The sequence below is a fragment of the Bubalus bubalis genome, chromosome 4 (genome assembly GCF_019923935.1).
Source record: "Bubalus bubalis isolate 160015118507 breed Murrah chromosome 4, NDDB_SH_1, whole genome shotgun sequence".
In the NCBI taxonomy this organism is placed as follows: domain Eukaryota; kingdom Metazoa; phylum Chordata; class Mammalia; order Artiodactyla; family Bovidae; genus Bubalus; species Bubalus bubalis.
This window is the reverse complement of record NC_059160.1, coordinates 63,050,102-63,076,585: the sequence shown is the minus strand read 5'-3', so window position 1 is coordinate 63,076,585 and position 26,484 is coordinate 63,050,102. Positions and strand designations below refer to the sequence as shown.

Sequence of the window (26,484 nt, the reverse complement as noted above, 5' to 3'; positions counted from 1 at the left end):
TAGCCTGAGTTTTACTGGCTGGATTTCTGGGGTTTAAGGGAAAAACAGAGACTTTGGAATAAGACTCCATGTCCTTGGGTTCAAATATGGGTTCTGTCACTTATTGATAAGTCTTAGACAAGTTATTTATTCTCTCTTGGTTTTTAATTCTTCACTAGTAATGAATTATTTTATAGGTTGTCTCTACCTATTCATTTCCCTAAGTTAAATGAATACTTGGCACAGTGCTTTGCATTTATGGAATGCTCAAGAACTGGTAGACTTACTATCATCATATCATTATCATACATAACTATTCATGTTATGTGTCTTGTATCTCCCTCGGTGTATAGTATGTCTTACATGTAGTAGGTACTCAACAAATGTTTGATGAATCTCTGCTTGGTATGCATGGGCAGTTTGGGCTTTCTCTCCTATCCTGAAGGCACTCCCGGTGGGAAAATCTCCTCCACTTCCCATTCTAGTTTGAAAATTCTTCTGTTCTGTAGTAACATCTTGAGCATTCTTGTTTGGTTTCCTCTCAGTCTTAAGACTTGTTCATCTTCAAAAACGTGCAAAAGTGAAAGTGAATGCTAAGTTGTATCCGACTCTTTGCAACCCCATGGACTATATAGTCCATGGAATTCTCCAGGCCAGAATACTGGAGTGTGTAGCCTTTCCTTTCTCCAGGGTATCTTCCCAACCCAGTTCTCCCACGTTGCAGGCAGATTCTTTACCAGCTGAGCCTCAAAACATTTAGTAGTTGGTATAATATGCTACAAGGAGGCCCTCCTCCCTCCCAGCAGAAAAGCAAGGCAAAGGAAGTCTGCAAAAACAACCAGGGGTGTTAAATTACTCATGTTTATTTATAACAGACCTTCAGCCAGTACAGTACAAAACTTACAGTAGTATATCTCCGTTACACAAATATTTACTTACAATATATTACATATACAAAATGCTTTGCAATAAGTCTCAAAAGCTAGTTTAACTCCTCTTGAGAAAGGAGAAAAACTCTTTAAAAAAAAAAAAAAGGAGGGAGGGGGCCCCAGAGGAAGAGGAGGAGGTGAAGGGGTAAGATCCAAGGAGACACCAAGCATAGGCTACAAATGAAACCCTGGGAGAGAGAGAAGAGAGGTGGTATTGCACTTACTTCTGTGTTTTATTTTTTCTTTTGTTCTCATAACTTCTGATTAAAAATATATATTATATATATATTATGTACACAAGGAAAGAAGCTGCCAGAAGTATTACAAAATCGCATCCGCAGCTTGGACACTGACACGAAAAAACAAAGGTCTGGAAAAGTGTCTATTTAGAAATTTTTTTGTGTGGTGTTGATTTTAAATATCAATATAAAAGGAAAACACCTCTTTTCTCCATGTGGGTTTCAATGTGTGTTTTTTCTTACTTTTTTTTTTTTTTTTTATGCAAAAGGAGCTGGGAGAGAGCATGAGGATGTTTGAGGTTCCAGAGCTGGAAGGCTCTGGAAAGTAGGATTTTGTACCTAAGACCCTGGTTAAAGTGCAGTGATGGTCTGGAGAGAGACAGAGTGCCCTTCTCTCCCCTCCTTAGCACCTGGTCTTGCCCTTCCAGTCTCTGCTCTCATGGGCTCAGAGTATGGCCTCAGAGCATAGTCCTTCATGTTCCAGGAGGTTACAGGTGCCAAAACTGACAGGGAGGGGATGAGGCACCCCAAGGCTCTGATACCCCAGAAGGGACTAGTCCTTATGAGGTATCACCAAATACACAGCAGACGCAGAAGAGGTGGTGAGGGCAGGTCTAATAGGAAGGGGCTCGATAACCAGGAGAATTGAGGGGAACCCCAGATATGAATCTCAACTCTGCTGCCATTCCGAAACAAGGAGCCAGTTCCCTGGGGGTGCTCTCAAGAAGACTCTCCCCTTCTCCAGAGACCACTCGCCTCCCAAGTGGCTCCCTGATCCCCTGCCCTTGGCAGCATCTGTTTATTGCTACATTGTCAAGGAGAAACAATCAACCCACAGTGTCCCTCCCTGACAATCTGGTTCTCTTGGGGAGACCACATAGTGGGGGAGAAGAGGAGAAAGAAGTTTTTAGGGTCTCCCTTCCCATAATAGGATAAGGTAGACTCTCTTAGAGCCCTTAAGAGCCCCAATCCCAGGGTCTGTTCCTTAGCCAACCCTTTACCATCCCCCTGAATTATCCCTGATAGGGAGTGAGAAAAGTAGGAGGCAAAAGAGCCAATAAGGAAAGGACATGTGGAAAGAAAAATGGAAGGGGAGAGAAAAGTGGGGGGAGAGAGAGAGAGAGAGAGAGAGAGAAAGGACCAAGTGTTACAACTTGTGAGGTGTTCTGTTTGGTTTTTACTTTTTAATCTTTAAATATAGAAAAACAGGCTTTGGTTTGAATCTCAAGGAAGCAGAGAATGGGATGGCTGTGGCCTTGGGCAGGGAACTCTTGTCGAAAGAGACCTCCACTTGGCTATCTCCTCCTGCCCCCGTCTCACTATCTAGGTTACCCAAATAGCCAGGAGTCTCTGCAGCAGCCAGGAGAGTGCCCCCTCCTGCCCTACATCTGGGAGCTGAGTGTAGAGGGGGTAGTAAAGGATGACTCTCCCAGCTCAGTTGTGTCCATCCCATTCTTGCTGGCACAAGAGTGGAATGGGGAGAGGGGCCTATGCCCTTGCTCATCCTGGGGATAATTTTTGGTTATACTGAGAGTTAGGAGAGAGAAAAGAGACATCCTTTTCTCCCTGCCACTGATCCTAAGAACAGGGCCCAGGAGTCCGGGGATGAGAGGGTGAATCCTGCTAGGGGGAAGAAGGCAGCATGACTTGGGGGCTGAGGATACCCCCTTGTTATCAGGCAGCAACCCACCAGTTTCTCACAGGACAGGGACCTAGGAGCCCCTGAGAGCCCAAGTAGGTCACTAGAGTGAGGAAGTTTGAGAGGTGGGAGAGAAAGAGAGGAATTTTGACCCATTCCCTTCCCTGGTTCCCAGTTAGGCACCTGTGGCTCCACACGTGTCAGAGACAGAGGATTGCTGACCTAGCCTTGGCCCCTGAGAATATAAAGTCGGGGCATTCCAAGGAGAGAAAAACCACCACTGAGTAGACGGGCAGTTTGAAGAGAGTAAGCAGTGTTGGGGGTTGTTCGAGGAGAGAAGAGAGAGATCACATTGGAGAGGCAGATCCCGAATGTGGGCTTTGGGGAACTCTAATTCCTAGTGGGATGTCAAGAGGACCCTCAGTCCCAGGGTGCCTGGGGAGAATTTCTTCAGCCTCTCCTACTTCCAAATGAGGGATTTCTTCATTTGATCAGGAGTTGTGCAAGCTGCCTAAGGTGAGAGGGCACAAGAGGTATGGAGTACCAGGTTGAAGGGTCCCAGAGAGCAGAGGTAATGCCACAGAGCTAAGGTAGGAATAGAGAGAGCGATCAGCATCAAAACGGAAGAATCAGATACGGCAAAAGATGAGGACCTAAATCAGGAAGCCCAAGGCCTCTTAGCACTAAGAGGAGCTTCCTACTCCTGGGGCTGCTGGAGAAAGCGCAAAGAGAAAAATTAGGCCTAAAGTGGAAGGGGACTGGGCAGGAAGGTGGGGGTGTGGTAAGCGATATAAGTTAAAAAAAAAGAAGCAAAAGAAAACTCAACAAATTATATTAATAAATAACTCAGTGAGTATGGTGGGATGAAAGGAGAAGAGAAAAAGGAGAAAGATAAGCAAAAGACCTGTTTCATCACAACGCTTAGATCAGTCGGGGGGAGGAGGGGCACGGGTGAGGACGGGTCAGGGTCAAGGGTGAAGTCAGGTAGCCAGTGGTGGGGGCTACACAACCCAACTGCTAGGGACATGGTGGGGGCAGGGCTAGCCTCCTGCAGGCAGGGCAGTGGAGTGGTGGACTGCGGTGGGGCAGGAGGTTGCTAGCCCACCTTGTGCTCCCCCCGAACAATGTGGGAAGAGAACTCGTACCGGTCCTGGCTGTGGTAACCACAGATGTTGCACTCGAAAGGGTCTCGGAAGCCGTGGCAGCCCATGTGGATAGTGAACATGACATGGTCCAGGAAGAGGATGCGGCAGTGCTCGCACTTGAAGGCCTTCACCGGCTCACCACTCTCACCCACCACCCGAAGCACTTCCTTGGAGGGGCCTGGGGTGCCCCGCAGTAACCCCTCCTGTGGCTTGGGGTCCTCTTTGGCGTAGGCAGGACTGGGCCGGCCCACCACAATGGTGGGAGGAGGCTGGGGTGGGGGGCCCTGAGGGAGTGACACCACCCCCCCAACTCGATCTTCGTGGTTGCTCTCTGTATCTGTGGAGTCCTGGCAGCCATTGCTGGGGGAGGCCCCAGGGTCAGTCAGGGGGCCTCGGGCCCGGTAGAGGAGGGGACCTCCATCAGCTAGATCCTCGGGCCCCTCACCTGCTTCCCGGGACCCCGGAAGCTCCAGTCGGCCAGGGAGGGGCTGCATTTGAGTGTAGACAGAGCTGATGACGGGCGTGAGTTCTGAGATGCAATTGGTGGGCGGGAGGCGGAGGGGACGCAGATGTTCGGCCCCCACAAAGGCCAGAGAACCTCCGAAGCCAGGCTCCAGGCCGTGGTGTGCCACCAGCTCCACGTCCTTCTCGTAGCCGCCCGAGTTCACATCGTAGGGGAGGTCTGAGAGGTTGAAGCGCATCTGCTTCTCACCTGCGGAGAGAAGGGTCTCAGGAGGGCTGACTCTGGGTAAGTCCAAGCTCCCCTAGGATTCCTTCTTTGTAGGAATCCTACAAAGATTCCTAAAAAGGATCCTAAAGAATCCTACAAAGGATTCCTGTAAAGAATCCTTTACACCCTCCTTTCCCTGGGGATGGGTGTAATATTATTCACCACCCTTCATTTACCTCCCACAAGGTCAGGTCCTCTGTGGGGCTGCTCCCCAACCCTGGGCTATAATCTTAGAGAAGGACTTGGTCCCAACCCACTGGTCTTGAAAACTTCCTTCCTTCATTGCTCTCCATAAAGAGAGCTAATGGCCAAGGACCCCCATACACACCTTTTCTCCCTGACTCAAAGGGCCCTTCTCTCAGCCCCCATAAACAGAAGTCCTTACCATTTTCAAAAACTGGAAAAGCCTGACCCCCAACCCTCTCCTCTTACAACCATCCTGAGAGCCCTCAACTCTGACCCCTCTTCCCCCTGGTGAGGGATGTTCTCCTTCTTCACTCCCCCCGGATTCTGGCGATACATTCTGAACACTAAGAGACCACCAGGCTGCTCTCTCTTCTACCCCAGGCAAATCTCCAGACCCAGCTGGTCTAATAGCCACCAGTGCTCAGATTTAGACAAGTGGTGGCTTCCAGCTGATGTCTCCTCTCCAACTGAACTCTTACCTACAAACTTCTGGGGGGTGGAACGCTTGCGTTTGGTGAGGCTGTTAGCCAAACGGTCAATGAAAGTTGGCCTCTCAGAGGATGAGTGCAGCATGGAGTCTGGCACCATCTCCAGGTCCCGTATCTCATCACCTGGTGGGAGGGAGCAGGGGTGGGGTGGGGTGGGGAGGGCGCGACAGGCAGGAGCAGCTGAGCAGGGGAAGCAGGGGCCCAGCTGCCTTTGCCTGGAGAAAACCAGCAGGTCAGTAGCTGAGGAAGGTAATATCGGATGCCTGGGAAATGGCACTCTGCTTACTGCACCCCATCTAGAGCTCACTACAGCACATTTCCGGTGATGTGGGGACAATTATATGCATCTGACCCTTGAGTGCATACCTCCTGGGTGCTCTCTCTCTCTCCCATTAGACTGACAACATAGATGAAATCCTTCCTACCTCTGGATTGCCCTGCAGCACCCACCACGGGGCTCTGCACCAACTTGGGTGCTTGGCACATATATCTGTTCCAGAGATCCCATCCCTCTGTGAGGATAGGTGCTGGGGTCGCCCCTGTCCTGCACTCCTTGATGGTCCTGCCTGCGGCCTCACCTGATTGGCCAGCCAGAGCTTGGGCTTCAGTGCTGAGACTCTGCAGGTAGTTATGGCACCGCTCCTTGTGCTCCTCCAGGGTGCTCTGCTGTTTGTAGCTCCGGCCGCAGTAGTTGCACTTGTAGGGCTTGCCCACCGTAGGGGAGGAGACTGCAGAGGAGAGGGAAGAGAGGGCATCAGAGTCACTGCTTGCTGGCGCTGCAGAATCATCCAGGAGCAGGTATGCATGGGAGTGAGGAGGAAGGGACGTGGCTCAGTTGAGTTCTCTGGCCCCCAGCTTCAGTGGCCAGGGTGGACAGATGGTTGAACCTTGAAGAAGAGAGACAACGCACTGGGATGGGAGGAGAGAGGGCACGTGGCTTCGGACTGTTGGTGGGCCTCAAGATGGCCACGTTGCTGTTTAAAGGGAGGAAGGACCCGGGGACTTTGCAGGGGATCATCCTTGGCAGGCAGGCTGGCCCCACCCCAGGATCTCAGAGTCTGGGGCCCAGACTGTGGTTTAACCTTTCCATGTGGCAGGCGGGTGTAAGGGCTGTTTATCAGACAAGGGGATTTTTTTGCTTACGAACTATCTGCTTCAGTTTGGGGGAAACTGGTGGGCTGGGGTGACAGAAATGAGAGCCCTCAGCTCTGCCAGGGTGGGGAGGGGCATGTTCACTGACCTTTACTTATATTTTTACCTCCATCCCCAGCCTGGTTTTAACTGCTCAGTTTTCTTTTTCGCTACACTGAGATATACCAAGAGAGCCCCAGAAAAACCATAACTGATAGAGAAATTCTGAGAAGAGAAAAATAAATAAAATAACCAGAGGAAAGTAAAGGGAGAAAACACCAATTTTGGGGGTCTTGTTTTTTTTTTAAACAAAGAAGAGGTTATAAAGATTTTGTTTCCAGTGATGAAAAAAAGGTTGGGAAAACTGAGATCAACACTTCCTTTGAAAACAACTTGAGAGAGGATATTTGTGAAAGTATGTTGCCACTACTGAGCAGGGAGACAGGAGAGGGTATCTTCAGGAGGTTGGTACTTACTACTGGCCCCTGCCCCTACTCACACACACCTAACTTGGGCCTAGACTAAGTCACCTACTGCCTTTTTGCTCTTTCTCTGTAAACCCAAGCGGTTGGGGGATAAGATGAATGCCGTGGTCCTCGTCCACCCAAGACTCTTGGGGAGATGGTCTAACATCTGGGAGGGGAACTCCCTTTTCTTTCCTATAGTGTGGGCTGTGATAGAAAACATCTCACAGAGATGAGACCCAACAGTGTATCTCTGTCCACCTGTGTCCCTAAAATGTCCTGCACAACAACATCCAGTGTCCTCCCAGCTGGCTTCGCTGTGGTTGGTAAGAATTCTAGGGGGGCCAAGCCATCCTTGTTCCAAACCAGCAGAGGGAGCCACCCTTTTCCTCAGAAAAGGAGTCTGACTTGCTCACACCTGCTGCTCACACCTGCCATTAACTGGATTCCAGCGAGGCTGTAGAAAGCTCTGTGATAATAACATCTACCTTGGAATTGTTATGAGAATTACATGAGGGAGGAGACACATGTAAAATATTTGTAGATTATAATGCCTGAATCAATAATGATCTTTCTCCCTAGTTCTCCACATACATAGAGAGAAAGAGGTCTCAGTTCCAAAGTAAGAGAATCTAGAACAAGATAGGTGGCTAGGGAAATCTGGAACAAGAGGGTGGTGAGGTGACTGTTCTGGCCCTTTAAATCCTGGCCCAGGAGAGTTTAAGAAAAGAAAAAACAAGGAAGGTTTCCAAAGACAGACCCTACTAATCGTTTCCCCTTTGCCCTTCTTCCTTCCTTTTCCCAATCTTGAGCTCCCTCCTTCCTGCCAGCTCAGCTCCTGGCCTTTTCCCAAGTCCAATTCAAAAGCTTAAAACTTAGTGAAAGGCTTCAAAAGTGCTGCCTGTCCAGCTGATCCAGAAAGATGTTGACTTAACCTGTCTTGGCTGGGGCTAGGAAACCTGGTTAGTCCGGGTCCCTGGCAGTGTTCCCAACACTGACCTCCAGGCACCCTCTGGATTTGCTCTTGCCTCTAGGAAGGTGACGACCTTGTGAGATGGGAAACAGAAATGGGACACTCTTTTCCTAGGCTTCCTTTCTTCTAGTTTGAGAGGCCTGTGGAAATTTACAGGAACCAGCTGGAAGTCTCGGGGAGGACAGACAGATGTTGCCAGAGACCTCTGGTGTTTGTGTGGGGTGGTGACAGGTGTGGGGCTGGAGCACATCAGAGTGGAAGGAGGGGTGTCCCTGGTGCTCAGAAGGGAGGGTGATGGGCCCCGGATGGTTCTGGCATCAGCATGAACATTAAAAGCCAAGTTAGGGAGGGTGACTATTGACAGCCAGGAATATCATCCATGCTCTTCTTGCTCCATGTCGCAGAGCATGGCAGATGTAAAATATCCCATCAAAGAACCCCAAATGCCCTGGGGCCTGCTGCTCTGTTCTGGGAGTGCTCTCCCCACTCAGTGGTAGACACTGTAACCCTCCAATACTAGAGAAGTGGCTGAGCTCTATTACTGGGTGTTCCGGACATGCAGCCTACCCGAGTGTGTGCGGAGGTGGCCAGTGAGCGCGTCTCGCCGGCGGCAGGCATAGTTGCAGAAGGGGCACTTGAAGGGCTTCTCCCCGGAGTGCAGCTTGATGTGACGCAGCAGGTTGCCCTTCTGGGTGAAGGAGGCACCGCACTGGTTGCAGTGGAAGGGCCTTTCCCCTGTGAGGGGAAGAAGAGATCACAGATGAGCAAGGGTGAGGAACCATGAAGGTTTAACCTAGTCCCTCACCCTCCGCTCTACCCAGCCCAGGGAAGGAAGGTGCTCAGAACACGTTTGCAAGGCAGGGCAGTGCCACACACACACACAAATGCTGCTTGAAAAGGACCCCTTGGGTACAGTCTCACCCTGAGAAGTGGATTAGAGGTGTGTGGCAGGGCGAAGGGTACCGGGCCTGGAATGCTGGGCCTAAGACTGTTAGCAAGAACTGAGCCCCGCAGGGCCTGCTCTGCCCCAGGAGCCTGGAGCCCAAGATAGCTGTGAAGAGGCTTCTGTTTTCCTTTATTTAAAAGCTTATGAGACAGGGACTTCCCCTGGTGGTCCGGTGGTTAAGACTCAGCGCTTCCATGGTAAGGGGCACAGGTTTGATCCCTGGTGGAGCACTAAGTTCCCACATGCCAACTGGCATAGTAAAAAAAAAAAACCCATAAGACAGAAGAGCCCAAACAATACCCTGTTGGACTATAGGATCCTTCTTCTTTTTGTAAAAAAATTTATTTATTTGGCTGTGCCCGGTCTTAGTTTCAGCCCTTGGATCTTTGCTCTTCGTTATAACATGTAGGACCTTTAGTTGTGGCATCTCTGAGTTGTGGCATGTGGGATCTAGTTCCCTGATTAGGGATCGAACCCATGCCCCCTGAAGTGGAAGTTTGGAGACTTAACCCCTAGACCACCAGGGAAGTCCCCTATAGGACACTTCTTGAGGCAACACGTCTTCTCCTCCATCACCTCCTGAGACAAACACCAGCTTGTCTTTATAACTACAGTTGAGGAAATTGCCAGGAAATACAGGTGTTGATGGAGTCCAGATTTCATCCCCCACCTTTTTTTAGCAGCTAGAAACAGTGCTGGGAGAGACCTCCCCTTCCTCAGACGACCCCGCATGGCCTGGGCCTGGGGCGTCTGTGGTACTCACCCGTGTGGCTGCGCTTGTGCACCATGAGCACATTGGGTCCAATGCAGACCATGCCGCAGACGTCACACTTGAGCTTGCCATTGGGCAGGCGGATGCCCCCCGGGGAGTGAGGCTCCGGCCCGCTTCCATCACAGTAGCCCAAGGGCTCCGACAAGGAGTCTTCCACGATCACACTGTCATCCTTCTCCAGGAGACGCTCGTCCGGCCCCAGCAGTCTGCTCGACTCCTCATCACTGTACATCTCCACCTTGATGGAGTTGGCTGGAGGGTTGGGAGCGTGTTTAGGATAGAGACAGACCAAGGAGGGAGCCTGCCCATGGGCCAAAGAGGCCCTCCTTAAGTCCCATAGACTGTCTCCAAGCCCTGAGACATTCAGGCTTTAAGAGAAGCTGATCTCCTAAGTATCCTGGGTGGTGCTATGGGGTCTTGCTGGGACCTGAGACAACCTTTGTCCTCCTCTCCCACCCAGGAGGCAAACAGGTTTCCAGAGGAAAAAAGCTGGGGTACATGGGATGTCTTCGGTTACTGGGGAGAGGAGGAGACTAAGCGGAGCCTTTCCCTCCACTCTCTTGTCATTAAGGAAGATGTCTGGCTTGGCCCCGGGCAGGAAGCCAGGGAGTAACAGTGGCGGGAAAACGGTCCTAGGAAGATGGAGACGGCGGGCTGAAAAGAGAGCAAAACTGGAAGACAGACAGAGCTCACGTTATCCTCCCACCCCATAGGACTGGACACCTCTATTCCCCTCTGTGAAAATCTGGAGGGGACTGGAGGAGGGAGGAGCCATTGAGGAGAGAGCTTTGGCTCTGGCTCTGACCTACATTCCTGGCTATTCCAACCATTTAGAGAATGTCACAGATCCAGGGCCAGCGAGGAGGGGCAGTCATGGGGACCCTGTCTGGCAGGAGACTGGCGGGGGTGAGGCAGGGATCCTTCTCATCTCTATTTCCTATCTAACTCCAGCTCATGACCACTTCCATCTGCTCAGTTCCAGAGTTTCTCTTTGGAGCCTTTACCTTAATCCCACCCGTGCCTCTTTCAATTCCACCCTAGTCACTAGGCAGTGAAGGTTCATCCTCCTCTCAGAAGTCACGGAAACCCTAGACATGGAGCTCCTTAGTGCTGTTAGGTACTCTGGGCCGGAAATCAGAGGGAGGCAGTGAGCGGGAAATGGCTGCCATGGAAGGTGAACTGAGGGCCAGACACACACTGGGTGCCCAGGGCCCAGGAGGCTGGAGGCTGCACTTACCACTGAGTGAGCGGCTGGGAGAAGAGTGCTGGCTGTTGGGGGTGCTCACTGAGGGCCCCACTGGGGCCCCAAGGAATTCCTTCTCCAGAGATGAGTCCCCGCTACCTTGTAGGAGAGAACAAGAAGGAAGGTGAAGCTGCAGCTTGAGCCATTTTCCGTCTACGTCTGATCTCTTCAAAGTTCAGTTACATTTCACAAACATTTATCTTGTAGCCACGTACAAGGCAGCGTTGTATGTGGGGCACCATACCTGGTGCCCTTGCCAGCCTGGGTGCCCGGCGCTGACTTCTGTGAGCTCAGTGGCTGCGCCTTGCCCACCCTACCTTCATCTAGGCCTGAGGGGAAGAGCATCACTGCCTGACGTCCACAGGAAGCAGGGCTGGGGCTAGGCGGGCCGGGGTGGAGAGGAAAATGGGGGCCTTGCGAGGGAGGCAGTTCAGGACAGACGTTCTTCCCTACTGTTACTCTCCGGAGCCCCCGACACCGGATTCGGGATCTGCAGGAAGGGCAGCTGGAATTGTCCCTGAATCTAATGATAATAATAGTAATCATAATGATAGCAGCTAACATTAATTGAGTGCTTACTACATGCCAGGCATCATTCTATGCACTTTAAAAGAATTATCTCATTGAATCTTCACAACAACCCTGTGAAATAAGGGCTGGTATGATCTTTAATTTTACAAATGAGGAAACTGAGGCACAGAAACAGCTCTGTTACTTGTCCAAGGTCATAGAGCTGGTAGCGGTGGAACCCGGATCTGATCACAAATAGTAAGTACCCGTGTCCTTAACCCTCACCTGTGTAGAGCTAACTGGGAGTCACTGTTTCAGAAGGGGAGACCTGGGTCCATCTCACTCTAAAATCAGCAAAAATGTAGCTCTTCTAGAAAACCTCCATCTGATAGTATTCCAATCACATAGTTACTACTTGACATTCCCTTGACAGTGAAATAATCAGTGTATTCTCAATATATATGCATTTTAACTTGTTGACAAATAGCTTTGTAAAAATGCTTTCTATGAGTGTCACGTATGTTTTTAAAAATCAGATAACATACCTGAATATACGAATCATGTCTTTAAAAAAAACCCTCCTCCCCACAATCTTTTGCACAAATATACATGTGAAATAAAACACATGTAGATAAACACAGACACGGACACATATCACACAGGTAGATAGACATAAAGAGAACATACCTACGGGGATAAACACTGGGCTAGCTGTCTACATTATCTGCTAACATGAACATGCATAGATGTGTGCACACAGGTCTAAATATGGAAGACACAGAGAGAGAGAGAGAGAGAGAGAAACCCTAAAATTCATCCCTAAAGTCCACCTATTAGCATTTTACCAGCTATGCACATACTTACTTTCACAAAATAAAGATTCCATTATAAAATGGTTGGAGTCTTGGGCCTGAGGCAAGAAATCCGGAACACACCCTCCTGAGGGATCCCTCTCCAGCTTTGGTCAGTGGGAAGAAAACAACCACTCAGGACTTTGGGACCATTTCCCATTCATCTCCTCTACTAAAAGTCCCATTTCCCCCACTCTAGCCCATCAAAGCCTGAGGACATTCATTCACTACCTATCGAAGAAGCCTTACGGCTTGAAACCGAGGTTCCCCAGCTGCGGCTCTTTAGATGAGCCGTGGTTATCTAAAAAAAAAAAAAAAAAAAAATGTTGCCCCCTATCAATACCACACACATATCACCAAGTGAGCATCTCAGAGCTGTGGGTTGAGACCTGTAGACTCAGACCCAGTTTTAAAATATGTCCTTTTAACTGAGTAGGGTTTGCTAAGGTTGGAAGGGCTGAAAGGGCTGACTTGTCCTAAATTACTGGATGTTAGTAATGGGGGAAGAACAGGGCTCCGGGGCCTGGTGCTAAGTCCTTAACCCTAAAAGGATGAGTGAGGTTGCTGGAAATCCATCGCTGGTCCCAGCCTACTGGGCTGAGGCTGCCTTTTGGGGCCTGGGGCTTGATATATGGGGAAAACATCCTTAAAGGGATATTTAGGGACAGTAAGGGGAAAACGTTCTCTTCAGCTCTCCCTCTTAAGGCCTGGGTACAGGAGGAGCAGGTACTTCCAGGGTCACACCTGTAGTTCAAGAGGCTCTTTGATGCCATTGCCCTCCCTAGGATACAGGTAAGAGGCGAAACAGGCTCAGGTTGACTTTTATGGAACTAATACCCGAAATAAATCAATTTCAGGGGTTAGAAAGTCTTTGGGGGCTCCAGGGATTTTGAGTTTTATCCGGATGGTGAAGAGAACAAGAGTCCGATTTAGAAAGTTCAGCAGTTCCTCTCTCGGCCCCAGAAAACCCAGTGAGGGAATTTCAAATGCCTGGGACTCCCGAGAAATTCCAGACTATCAAAGCCGAGAATTAGGGTTGCCCTTAGGTCTCTGAGAAATTTTCTTGGTCAAAGTCATCCTAGGTTGGCTGAATCCAAACCCCCTGGAGGGCAAAGCCAAATCATGAGGTTCACATCAGAGGAACCAGGAGGTGGGTAAAGGGCAGAAAAGCAGGAAGGAGAGAAAGGAACTGGAGCAGTGTCCCACCAGCTAGATGTGTTTCCCAGTTGAGGGGGCCCAGCCCTCGGGTCCTGCTGCCCTTCCTCCATTCCTCCAAAGAGAGGGAGGAGCCAGCTGTGGGGTCCCAGAGCCTCCACGCTTTTCTGAAGGGACCTCGTCCTAACTGCTTTGCCTTCTTGACCATGGGCTCCAGGGGGCGGGATGCTAGCCTGCTGGCAGGGAAGACTGGGGACTTGAGCAGAGAAAGACGCCCATCCCCAGCTCTATTGTGGGGAGGAGGCTGAGGCCCCTGGCATCTCAGTTCCAGGTGGAGGCATCTGCTGCCGGGGCACCCCTCTTTACCTAGGTTCTTTTATGACCCATTCCCACCCCAGCCTGTCTCGGCATTTCACCCCAGGCAGCTCTACATCTGTCCCCAAGGCCTAATCAAGATGTCACCACAAGCTCGCACTGACCAAGTCGCAGCCTTTGCTTAGCAACACCAAACACCCTTCCCCATCCTCCGCAAGTGTGAGGAGGAACGCCCCCTCCCCCGCTCCACACACAGCCCCCAGTCCTCTCCCTCTCCTCAGGCTCGGGGAGTTGTTACTGAATTGGCTCCCCAGCCCCAGCAGCAGCCCCCCCTCCCCGCCCCCCTCCACTAGCCACCTTCTGCCTGAACTTACATTATCCTTCCCTTGCCGGTGAGACCCTGGGGTGCGAGCGCGGCCGCCGCCTTGGAAACGGCGAGCGAGTGCGGGTGGTGTGTGCATGTCTGCGTCTCGGTGGCAGGCAGGGGTGAGCCCAGCCACTCACCTTCCAGGAAGCGTGGATTCCTGGAAGTGAGGGGAACCGCCGTCATTTCGCAGGCAGCGGCAGCGGCTCGGTGAGCAGAGGCCCACGGCTGCAGCCAGCGAGAAGAACTCAGCCCAGGGTGTGTGTGTGTGTGTGTGTGTGTGAGTGTGTGTGTGTGTGAATGTGTGTGTGTGTGTGTGAGTGTGTGTGTGTGAGAGAGAGAGAGAGAGAGAGAGAGAGGGAGAGGGAGAGAGAGAGGGTGCGAGAGGTGGGGGGGAGAGAGAGAGAGAGGGAGAGAGCGCAAGCAGCACACGCTTGAATGTGCCTGGGGAGGGGGCTGGAGAGAATGTGTCTGTGCCTCTGGTGGGGGGGGGGGGGGTCGCTAGGCTACAGCATCCCTTTCTCAATACAGTGAAGGGCTTGGGGTGGGGGGTGCACAGGGAGGGAGGCAGATGCTGCTGCCCTCGTGCCCAGCAGACAAAGAGGAACTGCACAACAAATGCCTGAGAGACACAAGAGTGTGTGCAAGAGAAAGAGGGAGATGGATGGGCCCGCGGGGTAGGGGGAGAAAGAGGGGGGCCCCAGGGAAGGCCCAATCCTTTGCCAGCTGGGGAAGACAAGGCCTCAGAGGTCATGGGGCCCAGGACAAGGGGCAGCTTCAAGGCTCCAGACCAGCAGAAAGCCCCTCCCCCACCGAACTCAGGCCCTTGTCTTCCCTCCTTTTCTTCCTCCTCCAGGAGGGAGGTCGCTCTCCAGATTGGGGGGGGTGGGGGGGGTGGGCGGGACTGACAGCCTCCCCCTTCCTAGCAGCCAGAGGGCCCTGCACAGTCTGATCTCGGGGCTAGTGTTGCACTGTGGCCTGGAGCCCTTTCGGATCCCAGGCAAAGTGCTGGTCCGGTCTCCCCACCTCCCATCCCCTCCTGTGCCTCTGGGGCCCCAGCCGCCGACAGCCCTGGATGAATCCGCCCTCCATCAAGACAAGGCCTCGGCTCCCTTCCCTTCCAGAAGAGCTGCTCACGGCCGTGCTGACCTACTTTGGAAGACTAGATTTTCTGATTCCAAGAATTAGGGGATGGGAGGGGCTGGGAAACTTTGGGCTGCCTACCTCTGGACCCCTTTCTGCCAAGGTTCCCTTAAACATTTCACAGTCCCAGAAAACTTCGAACAAGCACTGCTCAGTCAATTTAATTGCATGAGCTAGGTTTGAGCAACTCAGTTTCCCTAGAAAGATAGGGAGTGGGGGCGGGGAGAGCATCTGTGGGGTAAACGAATGGACTCTCCTTTCTTCCCTCTCTCCCCACCCCACTGCCCCCCCCCCCCCCCCCCCCCCCCCCCCCCCGCCAACCCCAGGGAATGATCTTTCCAAAGAAAGAGATAAGGAAGGAAGAGGTGGACTTTCTGTAATTGGTTCTGTGCAGCGAAAACCTCTTTGGAGAACAGGAGAGATTCCCCCTTCATCAGTTGGCCAGGCAAGGGAAAGTCCCCGGATGTAGAGGCAGAAGAGTGGTGGTGACCCTCCGCCATGCGCTTTAGGGGGTGCACACTGCGACCTCTCCCACCGCTTCCCCATCAGTCCAGGAGAGATGGCTCAGCGCAGGGCAGGGGTGCGGAGGCAGCTCTCAGGAGACCCTCACATGGACTGTCTCAGCCATGTCTGGTCCTGTAGGGCCTGCTTTTCAGAGCTCATGTTAGCCCTTCCTTGACTCCTGGCCTCCCTCCCCGAGTCCCCGTCCCTCTCTGTGGTAGCTGCTGACATCTAGAATTCTCAAAACACAGGCGAGTGGTTTCTGGCCTCCACTTTCATTCAAAAACAATCCTTTGCTGAGGACTCTTCTCGTCTAGGAAGTGCCAACCTTCTGAAAGCCGGGAAAGCTTGGTTTCATAGCACAGTGATGCTAATACACTCAGTTTTCTTCTAATATCCAACGTTCTCCAGAGATAGGCTGAAAAGTGCTCCGTGGGTATTTCCTCAGCCAGCTTCCCAGTTTCTCACTTGCCTGCCTTAGAGGAGGGACTAGTTTTCCTCTGAGTGTCCTCAGCTCCAAGGCAGGGTCCTGAGAACAGGTGTTGTCCAGCATGTAGCAGGTATCAAATGCCTGTACCAATCCCAACTCCTTCCCTCCTTAAGCGAGAAAGGGGTCAGAGTCAACTTCTTACTTTGACATTATGTGGGTGCTGCCAATAACTCTCATATGTGTGTCTGGCCCATCTTGCTATCTCCCTTAGTGCATGCCTATAATTCCTCCATTGGTCCCACTTTGAGGTAAAAAAAAATAAACTATAGGTCATTACTACAATGGTGCTTGGATTACTGATGGGGATACGTGTTATGTCAAAACCCAATTCTGGATTCTATTATTTCTTACACTCATTTCCTGCCCTAAAATTCTAATGGTCCCAAAAATGGTTCCTTCCCATCCCAGAGACAAATTCTGTCTTAGGCCATTTTCTACACCCTCAGAGAGAGAGAGCCAAATGAGGTTCCTCATTTCTTTTCATCTTGTGAAACTAAGAGGATCGTGATTACTTTCATATCCCTAAAAGTCATCCATACTACAAGCTGGGATCTCTTCTGCCTCATAAGAGTATTTGGCAGGTATAAACAGCTTTATGATCATGGAAAAGATAGGGGGAGAACTGGTCTCCCTCTCTCTCTACTTCAAATGTGTAAGCTCTTGGCCCACTGGCTGAATTCAGACTGTAGACAAATTTGGCTTGCCCCATGGAACATTTCTTAAAATACAAAGTTATTATTTTTAAAGGAAGACATTCCATATAAAATCCTGATTTCTGATTTCTTTTGAAAAACTGGAAGCTTTGGCCACACTGGATACACATTCTGGTGGACCCTGCAGAGCTTTTGCTCCTTGAGGAAGGACATGTACTCTCCAGCCCATGACCATCCCCATCACTCTCTTCTGCTCATTATCTGAGCCCAGTTCACTCTGTTACATCCTGCCTGGCCCCTGCAGGCCTTTGAGGTTTGAAACCCTGGGTGTCATGTTTGGTTAGTGACCTCGGCACAGGAAAAGGAACCAGATCTTGCTTCCACTACTTTGTTTCAAATCTCTTCTCTCTAGTAGTCTCCACTCACAGTACCCCTCTTATTTCCTTCCCTTGCTCCTATCCTCCAAGAAGTCTGGGAAGAGAATCACTTTTTAGGGAAAGTAAAATTAACAAAATAAACCACTCTATCTAGCACTACCAAAAGTGACAGTTCCAAGACTGCGATGCACTGGGAGGTCACGTGCTAAGCTGAAGGCTCTCCACTCTGCTCCACAGGAGAGCGCGCTCCCAGCCCCTGACATACAGAAAGCACAAGAGGACATACCAGACATATAGGAGCGGCCATTGCAGTCTTCTATGTCCATCTTAGAGAGACTCTGCTGGAAGAGAAAACAGCTACTATTAGAAGCCAGATCTGGAAAGGGAGTAGTTTTTCTCTCTAACATCCTGGAGTTAGCAAGAACCCTAAAGGACTACTTAAGTGTGCTCTGACCCTATTCTAACAAAGCAAAACCTCAGACTTTGTCCTGATGACAAAGACAATGTACCCTGACTTCCAAACCCCAGGGTCTCCTCCAACCCCCAACTTCTGCAGGCTTCCCCAGTCTCTCAGGTGGAAATGCTGTCTCATTCTGAACTGGTCCCTGATTGTGTTGTTTGGAGAGTAGACCCTCTCTCTGTAAGTGAAGCTGATGGTGTAGGAAAGGAGACACGTTACAGCTCAGTGCTCATCAGGCAAAGAAACAACCCCACAGAGTCGCTACACTTTGTTAAGAAGGGAGTAGTAATCTAAGAAGTTTAGATCCAGTCATTCAAGGGATACATGTTTGGGTGGGCAGAGGAAGGGGGACAGGAAAGTAGAAGATAGAGGAGAGTGGCCCACCTCAGGTTCAGAGAGGGGACATTAAATCCTTAAGTGGTTTCTTCTTACTTTTTGTCAATTACTTTGCTACCTTTATTTTTTTTTAAGGGGAGTTGAGGGGGGACCTGAATTTAAAATGCAGATTAGTCTATTTGAGGGAAGGCAAACAGTAATTGGCAGTAGAGTATTAAACAATCCAGAAGTGAGGACAATTAAAAATGATAATTTGTTGCAATGAATTATCTCCTTAGGAGCCTGTGGGAGGAGAAAAAAAAAATCCCTATTTGGTAGAAATTTACATACATCCATCTCCTATCTAGAACAATAGTAGATGTTCAGAGCAGTGGAATTCATCCTTACATTTTCCAAAAAGTGAAAACCAAAAATGCAAAGTTTTGAGAAAAGTCTTTGAGAATACTAGCAACAGTCTAGAAGAATGGAACTTAAAGTTTATTAAATAAGCAAATATAGTAGTAGCATTGGCTGAATAGGGCTTCCCTGGTGGCTCAGCTGGTAAAGAATTTGCCTGCAATGCGGGAGACCTGGGTTTGATCCCTGGGTTGGGAAGATCCCCTGGAGAAAAGAAAGGCTACCCACTCCAGTATTCTGGCCTTGAGAATTCCATGGACCATACAGTTCATGGGGTCACAAAGAGTTGGACACGACTGAGTGACTTTCACTGCTGCTGCTGCTGCTGCTGCAGAGCTTCAGTCGTGTCCAACTCTGCGTGACCCCATAGATGGCAGCCCACCAGGCTCTACCATCCCTGGGATTCTCCAGGCAAGAACACTGGAATGGGTTGCCATTTCCTTCTCCAATGCATGAAAGTGAAAAGTGAAAGTGAAGTCGCTCAGTCATGTCTGACTCTTAGCAACCCCATGGACTGCAGGCAACCAGGCTCCTCTGTCCATGGGATTTTCCAGGCAAGAGTACTGGAGTGGGGTGCCATTGCCTTCTCCACTACATACATCTAAAATTGCTTCCACCAGTCATCTAATGAAAAATAAATACCCCAGGGGCAGATTTTGGGGAGCTAGAGTGGGGCAAGGAGAAGTAAGAAGGCCTTCCTAAATGAACAATGCAAAGAAATAGAGGAAAACAATAGAATGGGAAAAACCAGAGATCTTTCCAAGAAAATTGGAGATATCAAGGGAACATTTCATGCAAGGATGGGCACAATAAAGGACAGAAACAGGAAGGACCTAACAGAAGCAGAAGAGATTAAGAAGAGGTGGCAAAAATACACAAAACTATACAAAAAAGGTCTTAATGACCTGGCTAACCACGATGGTGTGGTAACTCACCTAAAGTCAAACATCCTGGAGTATGAAGTCAAGTGGGCCTTAGAAAGCATTACTACAAACAAAGCGCTAGTGGAGGTGACAGCATTCCAGCTGAGCTATTTCAAATCCTCAAGATGATGCTGTCAAAGTGCTGCACTCAGGACTGCAAAAGGTCAGTTTTCATTCTAATTCCAAAGAAGGACAATGACAAAGAATGTTCAAACTACCATACGATTGCGCTCATTTCACATGCTAGCAAGGTTATGCTCAAAATCCTTCAAGCTAGGCTTCAGCAGTACATGAACCAAGAACATGCAAGTGAACAACCTGGGTTTAGAAAAGGCAGAGGAATCAGAGATCAAATTGCCAACATTTGTTGGATCATGGAGAAAGCAAGGGAATTCCAGAAAAACATCTACTTCTGCTTCATTGACTACCCTAAAGCCTTTGACTGTGTGGATCACAGCAAACTGTGGAAAATTCTTAAAGAGACAGGCGTACCAGACCACCTTACTGTCTCCTGAGAAACCTGAAAGTGAGTCAAGAAGCAAAAGTTAGAACATTACATGGAACAACTGGCTGGTTCAAAATTGGGAAAGGAGTACGTCAAGGCTATATATTGTCACCCTGTTTATTTAACTTCTATGCAGAGTACATCAAGCGAAATGCCAGGCTGGATGACTCAGAAGCTGGAATCAAGATTGCTGGGAGAAATATCATATCTGGATATCAGATATGCAAATATATCACTCTAACAGCACAAAGTAAAGAGGAACTAAAGAGCCTCTTGATGGGAGTGAAAGAGGAGAGTGAAAAACTGGCTTAAAAACTCAACATTCACAAAACTAAGATCATGGCATTCGATCCCAGACTTCATGGCAAATAGAAGGGGAAAAAGTGGAAGCAGTGACAGATTTTATTTTCTTGGGCTCTAAAATCACTGTGGACGGTGATTGCAGCCATTAAATTAAAAGACACTTGCTCCTTGGAAGGAAAGCTATGACCAACCTAGACAGGGTATTAAAAAGCAGAGACATCACTTTGCTGACAAAGGTCTATATAGTCAAAGTTATTATTTTTTCCAGTAGTCACATATGGATTTGAGACTTGAACCATAAAGAAGGCCGAGCACCAAAGAGTTGATGCTTTTGTATTGTGGTGCTGGAGAAGACTCTTAAAGAGTTCCCTGGACTGCAAAGAGATCAAACCGGTCAATCCTAAAGGAAATCAACCCTGAATATTCATTGAAAGGACTGATGCTGAAGCTCTAATACCTTGGCCACCTGGTGCAAAGAGCCAACTCACTGGAAAAGACCCTGATGCTGGGAAAGACTGAGGGCAAAAGGAGAAGGGGGCATCAGAGGATGAGACAGTTAGATACCATCACTGACTCAATGGACATGAATTGAACAAACTCTGGGAGATAGTGGAAGACAGAGGGCGTGCTACAGTCCATGGGGCTGCAAAGAGTTGAACACAACTTAGTGACTGAACAACAGAGTGGGGCAACAGAACAGCCTGAGCTGCTATCAGGATTCTTGGGTCTCTTTGAAGGATCTCACTGAAGCAAATGGGTGAAAATTTGGTTTGAGTGTACTACTATATTGACTGAGGTGAGGGTGGGGGGTTCTGGAGGGCACATATCAGGAAAGTATCTATTATCCTGTTTCACCACCACCACACCCCTCATCGTTCTTGTCTAGTGCTGAGAGATATCATGCTCTAAAAAGTCTCACGAGAAAGCCTGAGACACGGGGCTTTGCTTCACTTCACAAAGCAGTTCTCCCTAGATTTCATTAGAGAGATTTCTAGTCTCACCTAGGAAGCCTGGATGTGGAAAAAAAAAAATTCTCTAGGTTTATTTCCAGCTCCTCTTTTCTTGACATCCTCCCTGGTATGGACTGAGCTTTGGGACCAGACTGCTAGACCATGCCAATAATAAGTGGTTCCTTGAAGGGTCTCTTAGGGGCAATGATGAGAAGAGCCCAAGTCCACAGTGGCTAGTGAACTCTCTGGAATTAGCCTAGAACTTCCATGGTTAGAGATGCAAATATGAGGGAGGGCGTTCCCATACTCATGGGATCCCTTTCATTTCCGAATCATTAGCTACATAATTGCCCTTTGGGATTTTGTAAAACTCAAGATGCCACAGGTTATTTCCCTCACACACACACACACACACACACACACACACCCCAATGCAGGAGAAGCAAGAGTGAGCAGGTTTTTCTCCATTTTCTGCTTGGAGAAACTGAGGCTCAGAGCAGCTAAGTGACTTGTCTTAGGGCTAACAGTGAAGCTGGAACAATGAAAGGAACCCCAGTTTCCTGTCTCTCTGAGGTGTGCTCTTTCCATTAAACCATCTTACTTCCTTTCTTAAGCCAGGGTACTCAATGCCTTTGGATTTTCTTGCTTTTCCCTGGTTCTAGTATCAATTTCCCTGGTTCTTACATCTTTTCCTTTGCTGTGATCCCCATGGGAGTGGTCTGTTACTTAAAAGAAAAAGCCAGTTGAGCAGGCTCTACCGGGAGAAACATCCTAATGGGATTGTGTGTTTGTATGAACCCGGAGCTAGAAAGGCACTAGGTGGGCAAAGCAGTTGAAGCATAGCATTTCAGTTAGTACTGGCTCAGGAAGTGCATCTCATTTTTGGACACCTGTCCAAATGGTCTTAAAACAATTTCCAGAAGGGTCTGAAGGAGTTGTTTTCTGAGTTGAACTTGATTCCTGGAAGTAAACTGAGCTCTTCTGCTTCTTAATTGTTCTCAACAGGTGCTCTATGACACATCTTGGGCAAAATCAGTCTTTAGCTGCCTCCAACTGGTCTAAATGCCAAGTTGAGAGCCCTGGGAGTGGGATGGAACTGAGATTCTGCTGCTCCTGATTCTGGTATTCTGAGAGCCAGGAGCACATCAAGAGATGTACTTCACTGTTTGCTCAAATCTCCAGGCAGCATATCCATCTCCACCTTCCCATTCCGGCCCCCTGGCCTGCCAGGCCTCTCCTTAGAGGAACTGGGTCAAATTAGGCAGTGCAGATTGGAGACACACCAGAGGGGGAGGAGGTATAACGTGAGAGAAATTAGCGACACAAGATAGGCTTAGTTCAAAGATCTCAAAAGGAAACTGACTTTATAGCAACACAGACATCATTCAGTGATGGAGGTAGGCATATATGTACTGTAAATTCAGTTCAGTGAGCTGAATACAAAGTACCTAGAAACAGCCAGCCTCCCAATTAAAAGGAAGTATCTCTGTGAGGAGGGAGGAAAGGTTGGTCATTGTAACTTGAGACAAAGATTTTCTTCCTTGTTCTTTCAAATGCACCTGGCACCCTAAAAAGAGCCCTCCAAGGCCCTGGCTTTCTCTCATCAACATAACGTTGCATTTGAACAGGAATGGGCAGGAACAGGTATTCCCTTCTAGACAGAAGATTTCCCACCACAATTCCTGACAAGCAGCGAGACCAGTCCAAGGTCTGACTTCTAAGGTCAGGCTTCAGCTACCATCCCCATCTCCACAAAAACATACCCACAGCTCTAACTATTGGTGACGAAAATATCAGAAAGTCAAGTCTTCTCTACGTACTGGCTCTGAAAGCCTGAAATAAGGTGGACATCACAAGTAATGAAAGCTCTTCAAATCCTCCAAAGAATCCTGTTTGACCCAGTGATACTCCAAAATTGGAATTTAAAACACACTCCATGTGGCTTCATGGGTAGAAAGGTAGTGAAGAGGATGTTGCTGAAAAATGCAGGTGCAAGTGGAGAGAGGGCTAAGTCTCCATGTCATCCTTTTGGTTGCAGTAGGGAGAAGGGGAATTTTTTTTCTTTGGTCTCACTTAGGATCTAAAGTGAAGCCCAGGGATCATTATTATTTTTAAAATATTTATTTATTTGGCTGCACCGGGTCTTAGTTGTGGTATGTGGGATCTTTGATCTTCCTTGCAGCATGTGGAATATAGTTCTCTGACCAGGGGTCAAACCCAGGCCCCCTTGGGAGCGTTGAGTCATAGCCACTGGACCACCCGGGAGGTCCCTCCCCAGTGATGATGATGATGATGATTTTAATTTTTATGGAGGTTTAGTTGATTTACAATGTTGTGTTAGTTTCCAGTGTATAGCAAGGTGAATCTCTTACACATATATCCACTCAGTGGGCAGCAAAGTCATTATGTTTTGTGCTTGACAAGTCAACATCTGTTGAGTAGAACAAGATATAATTCTGAAGCTGCCAAATTGAGGGCATCTCCCACCAACCTGGGGCCCACCCCAGAAGGTCCAGTGAGACCTCTTCTGATTCCCAATGGTAAGGCTATTTTCTTTTATAAAGACTTTATCTCAGGAGCCACTAGTTTGACTGTTCTTGTGATCCAGGGAGCTGTCTGGATTCTCTGAATTAGGCTGTAAGTGGGGAAGGCTGAATACCGCATACCGCATACCGCAAAGAAAGATTCACTGACCTACTGGCAGACCCATGAGGAGATGAGGAATTCCTGGCTGGGCATTTCACATACCCTACCAAATAAGATGCCACACCCAGAGTGTCTAATTTGGCCTTTTATCTGGTCTTGTCCTCAGAATTTGAGTTATCTTAAGTGGAAATATTCTAGGTAGTCAGACACCTGTTGTTAATGCTTCCTAAAGTGGCTCAGATAGTAAAGAATCTGCCTGCAATGCAGGAGACCCATGTTCAATCCCTGGGTCAGGAAGATCCCCTGGAGAAGGGAATGGCTACACACTCCAGTATTCTTGCCTGGAGAATTCCATGGGAAGAGGAGCCTGGCAAGCTACAGTCCACGTAGCCACAGAGCTAGACAAGACTGAGCGACATTTTTTTTTTTTTTTTTTTTCCCCCCAAGGAAAAGTAGCAGTAAGGGTAAACAGTCAGGCCTCAATAGTCTTCTGTTTGGTCATGATATTGGAAGGCCTAGAGTTGACCTATGAGCAAGTCACAACCACACCAAGCTCACCACTGATGCTCTGAGGGCTCAGACTGGAGAGACTAGGGTAAGCTGGAGCTCTCAAACATGTAAGTGGGGGTGTTTAAGTCACAACAGTAGACAGTTTTGGAAAAGGAAATGGCAACCCACTGCAGTATTACTGCCTGGAAAATCCCATGGACAGAAGAATCTGGCAGGCTACAATCCATGGGGTAGCAAAGAGTCAGACAAAACTGAGGGACTTTCACTTTTTTTTTCCCCAAGGATATGAACATGTAGCTTCACACAGGCAAAGTGAACAAGTAGCAGTAAGGGGAAATAGCCTGGCCTCAACAGACTTCTGTTTGGTCATAATATTGCAAGGCCTAGAGTTGACCTATAAGTCACAACCATACCAAGCTCACCACTGATGCTTTGAGGGCTCATACTGGGGAGACTGGGGCATAGCTGGAGCTCTCAAACATGTAAATAAATGGAGGTGTTTAAGTCACGACAGTAGACAATTTTGCTTTATAAGAGAAGGGACTGAGGTGAAAGAAGTTGTTCAGTGTTGACACACTGTGGTTGGTGATATATCAAATCTTCCTGGAAGCAGAGTCAGTAAATTCATGACCTTGGAAGGGGAAAGGGGGTACCATATTTCCTAAATATCTCCTATCTAAAGTCCCATGTTCCCGTTAAACATTGTCACTAGACAGGACCACTCATAGTTTGTTTGTTTTTTTTTTTTTAAAAAGCACAGAAATCAAACAATGAGGTTCTACAACTCTAGCAAACTGGGGGAAGAAAATAACTGGGATGGGGCTGTGTGAGGAGGTACAAGGAAGGCTGTTTTAGTTTAGACTTGCTTCCCAGGTCTGTTTTTCTCTCTGGTTGTCTGCCCCAGGACTTTTGCCTGTTACATTTCTTTCTTAAGGCTCCTATGCAATGAATCTCTTCCTTCCCAGCCTTGCTTCTCAGGTTCCCTGGACTTCTCACCCTGCATAGTGCCGCACACAGCACTTTTTGCTCCACCCTAAGTTTCTTCTCTACCACTTGTTACTCCCACTATGCTCATTGCCTTCTCATTTAGGCCTATGTCTTTCTCGCTAACCTTCTTGACCGACATCTCCCCCTAGCCACCTGCAGCCTCTTGCTTCTTTGCCAAAGTACCCAGTCTAATCCTTTCTCCACCCTATCCTTCTATTCTACCCCAGCCTCACCCAACGAAGGAGCGTCGCGCACGCCAGGTCTTGCCTGTCCTCGGTTCTCTGTCTTGACCCATCTCCCGCCTTTTCAGGACGACTAGGTCCCTGCTACGTCCCTGTCAATCTTATGGCCTCGCGTCAACCCCTGCCCCCCACTGCCAGCTTCCTCCCTTAGGCCTCAGCCCACCCAGCGACCCTCTCCCCACCAGGCCCCCGCCCACGTGTCCCCCTCCCTTCACGCCCAGGCCCCTCAGGCCCCGCCCCCGGCGGCAGAGGCCCCGCCTCTCGCGCTTCGCCCAAACCCCGCCCCTCACTCACCTGAGGCAGCTCCGCGCGCGCGCAGGATGGGGGGGTGAGGGAGAGGGGACGGAATTGGGAGAGAGGGAGGCGGGGCAGCGGGGGTCCCCCACTCTGGCCCGGACGGCCCAGTGCGGGGGGAGTGGGGTCACTGAGTTGGCCACAACCGGGCCGGAGGCGGGACCCGGGCGCTCAGCGGCGGCGGCGGCTCCATCTCCATCAGCGGCTTCACCTGAGGAGGGACAGGCCCCCCCCCATAAACCCCCCCAGTACGACTGTCCCCCTCCCCTGAACAACTTCCGGTCCCACTACCAGGCGACAGGCGGTGTGGCCGAACACCGAGCGCCTCCAAGCTGGGGAGACAAGGGAAGGAGAGCTAGGGGAGAGTAGTCGAGCGCCGAAAGATTCAAGTCCTAAAGGCGCGGTCGCAGGCAAAGGAAAACTCAAGGCCTGACCCTTCATCTACATCTACTTTGCAAACAAGTCCACTTCGGGCGCTCTAGTTGCCCTGGCATGCCTGCCTCTACTGCCAAGTTTTGCCTTTGCCCCTTCTACGACAATATTGATTTTAACCTCCTTAACATTCTTCGCCTTTCCTGCAAAGGCGTAGGAATTGTGTAGGGGAGGGGCTTAAGGATGCCAAATTAAAAAAAATTTCCTCTTGGAGGGGTATCTTGAGGTCATTCACCTAAGTAGCCCTGCAGACACTGACAGACTTCAGAGAAGGAAA

At 49.4% G+C, this 26,484-nt stretch overlaps 1 protein-coding gene across 6 annotated transcripts; it reads right to left on the bottom strand.

Moving 5' to 3' along the window:
* Nucleotides 1-821: 821 nt before the first annotated feature.
* On the bottom strand, nucleotides 822-26,484 carry IKZF4 (IKAROS family zinc finger 4). Of its 6 annotated transcripts, XM_044941502.1 has the most exons (10): nucleotides 25,776-26,484; nucleotides 17,510-17,564; nucleotides 14,070-14,219; nucleotides 12,239-12,332; nucleotides 10,859-10,963; nucleotides 9,613-9,873; nucleotides 8,471-8,638; nucleotides 5,914-6,063; nucleotides 5,327-5,458; nucleotides 822-4,643 (listed from the first exon to the last, which is right to left on the bottom strand). In XM_044941502.1, the coding sequence occupies exons 3-10, from the start codon at nucleotides 14,154-14,156 to the stop codon at nucleotides 3,883-3,885; spliced, it is 1,758 nt and encodes a 585-aa protein (XP_044797437.1). In that variant the 5' UTR covers nucleotides 14,157-14,219; nucleotides 17,510-17,564; nucleotides 25,776-26,484; the 3' UTR covers nucleotides 822-3,882. The 6 variants fall into 6 exon arrangements, with proteins under 6 accessions (XP_044797437.1, XP_025139507.1, XP_025139508.1 ...); XM_025283722.2 differs by lacking the exons at nucleotides 12,239-12,332; nucleotides 14,070-14,219; XM_025283723.2 differs by lacking the exons at nucleotides 12,239-12,332; nucleotides 14,070-14,219 and having other exon boundaries at nucleotides 17,510-17,561.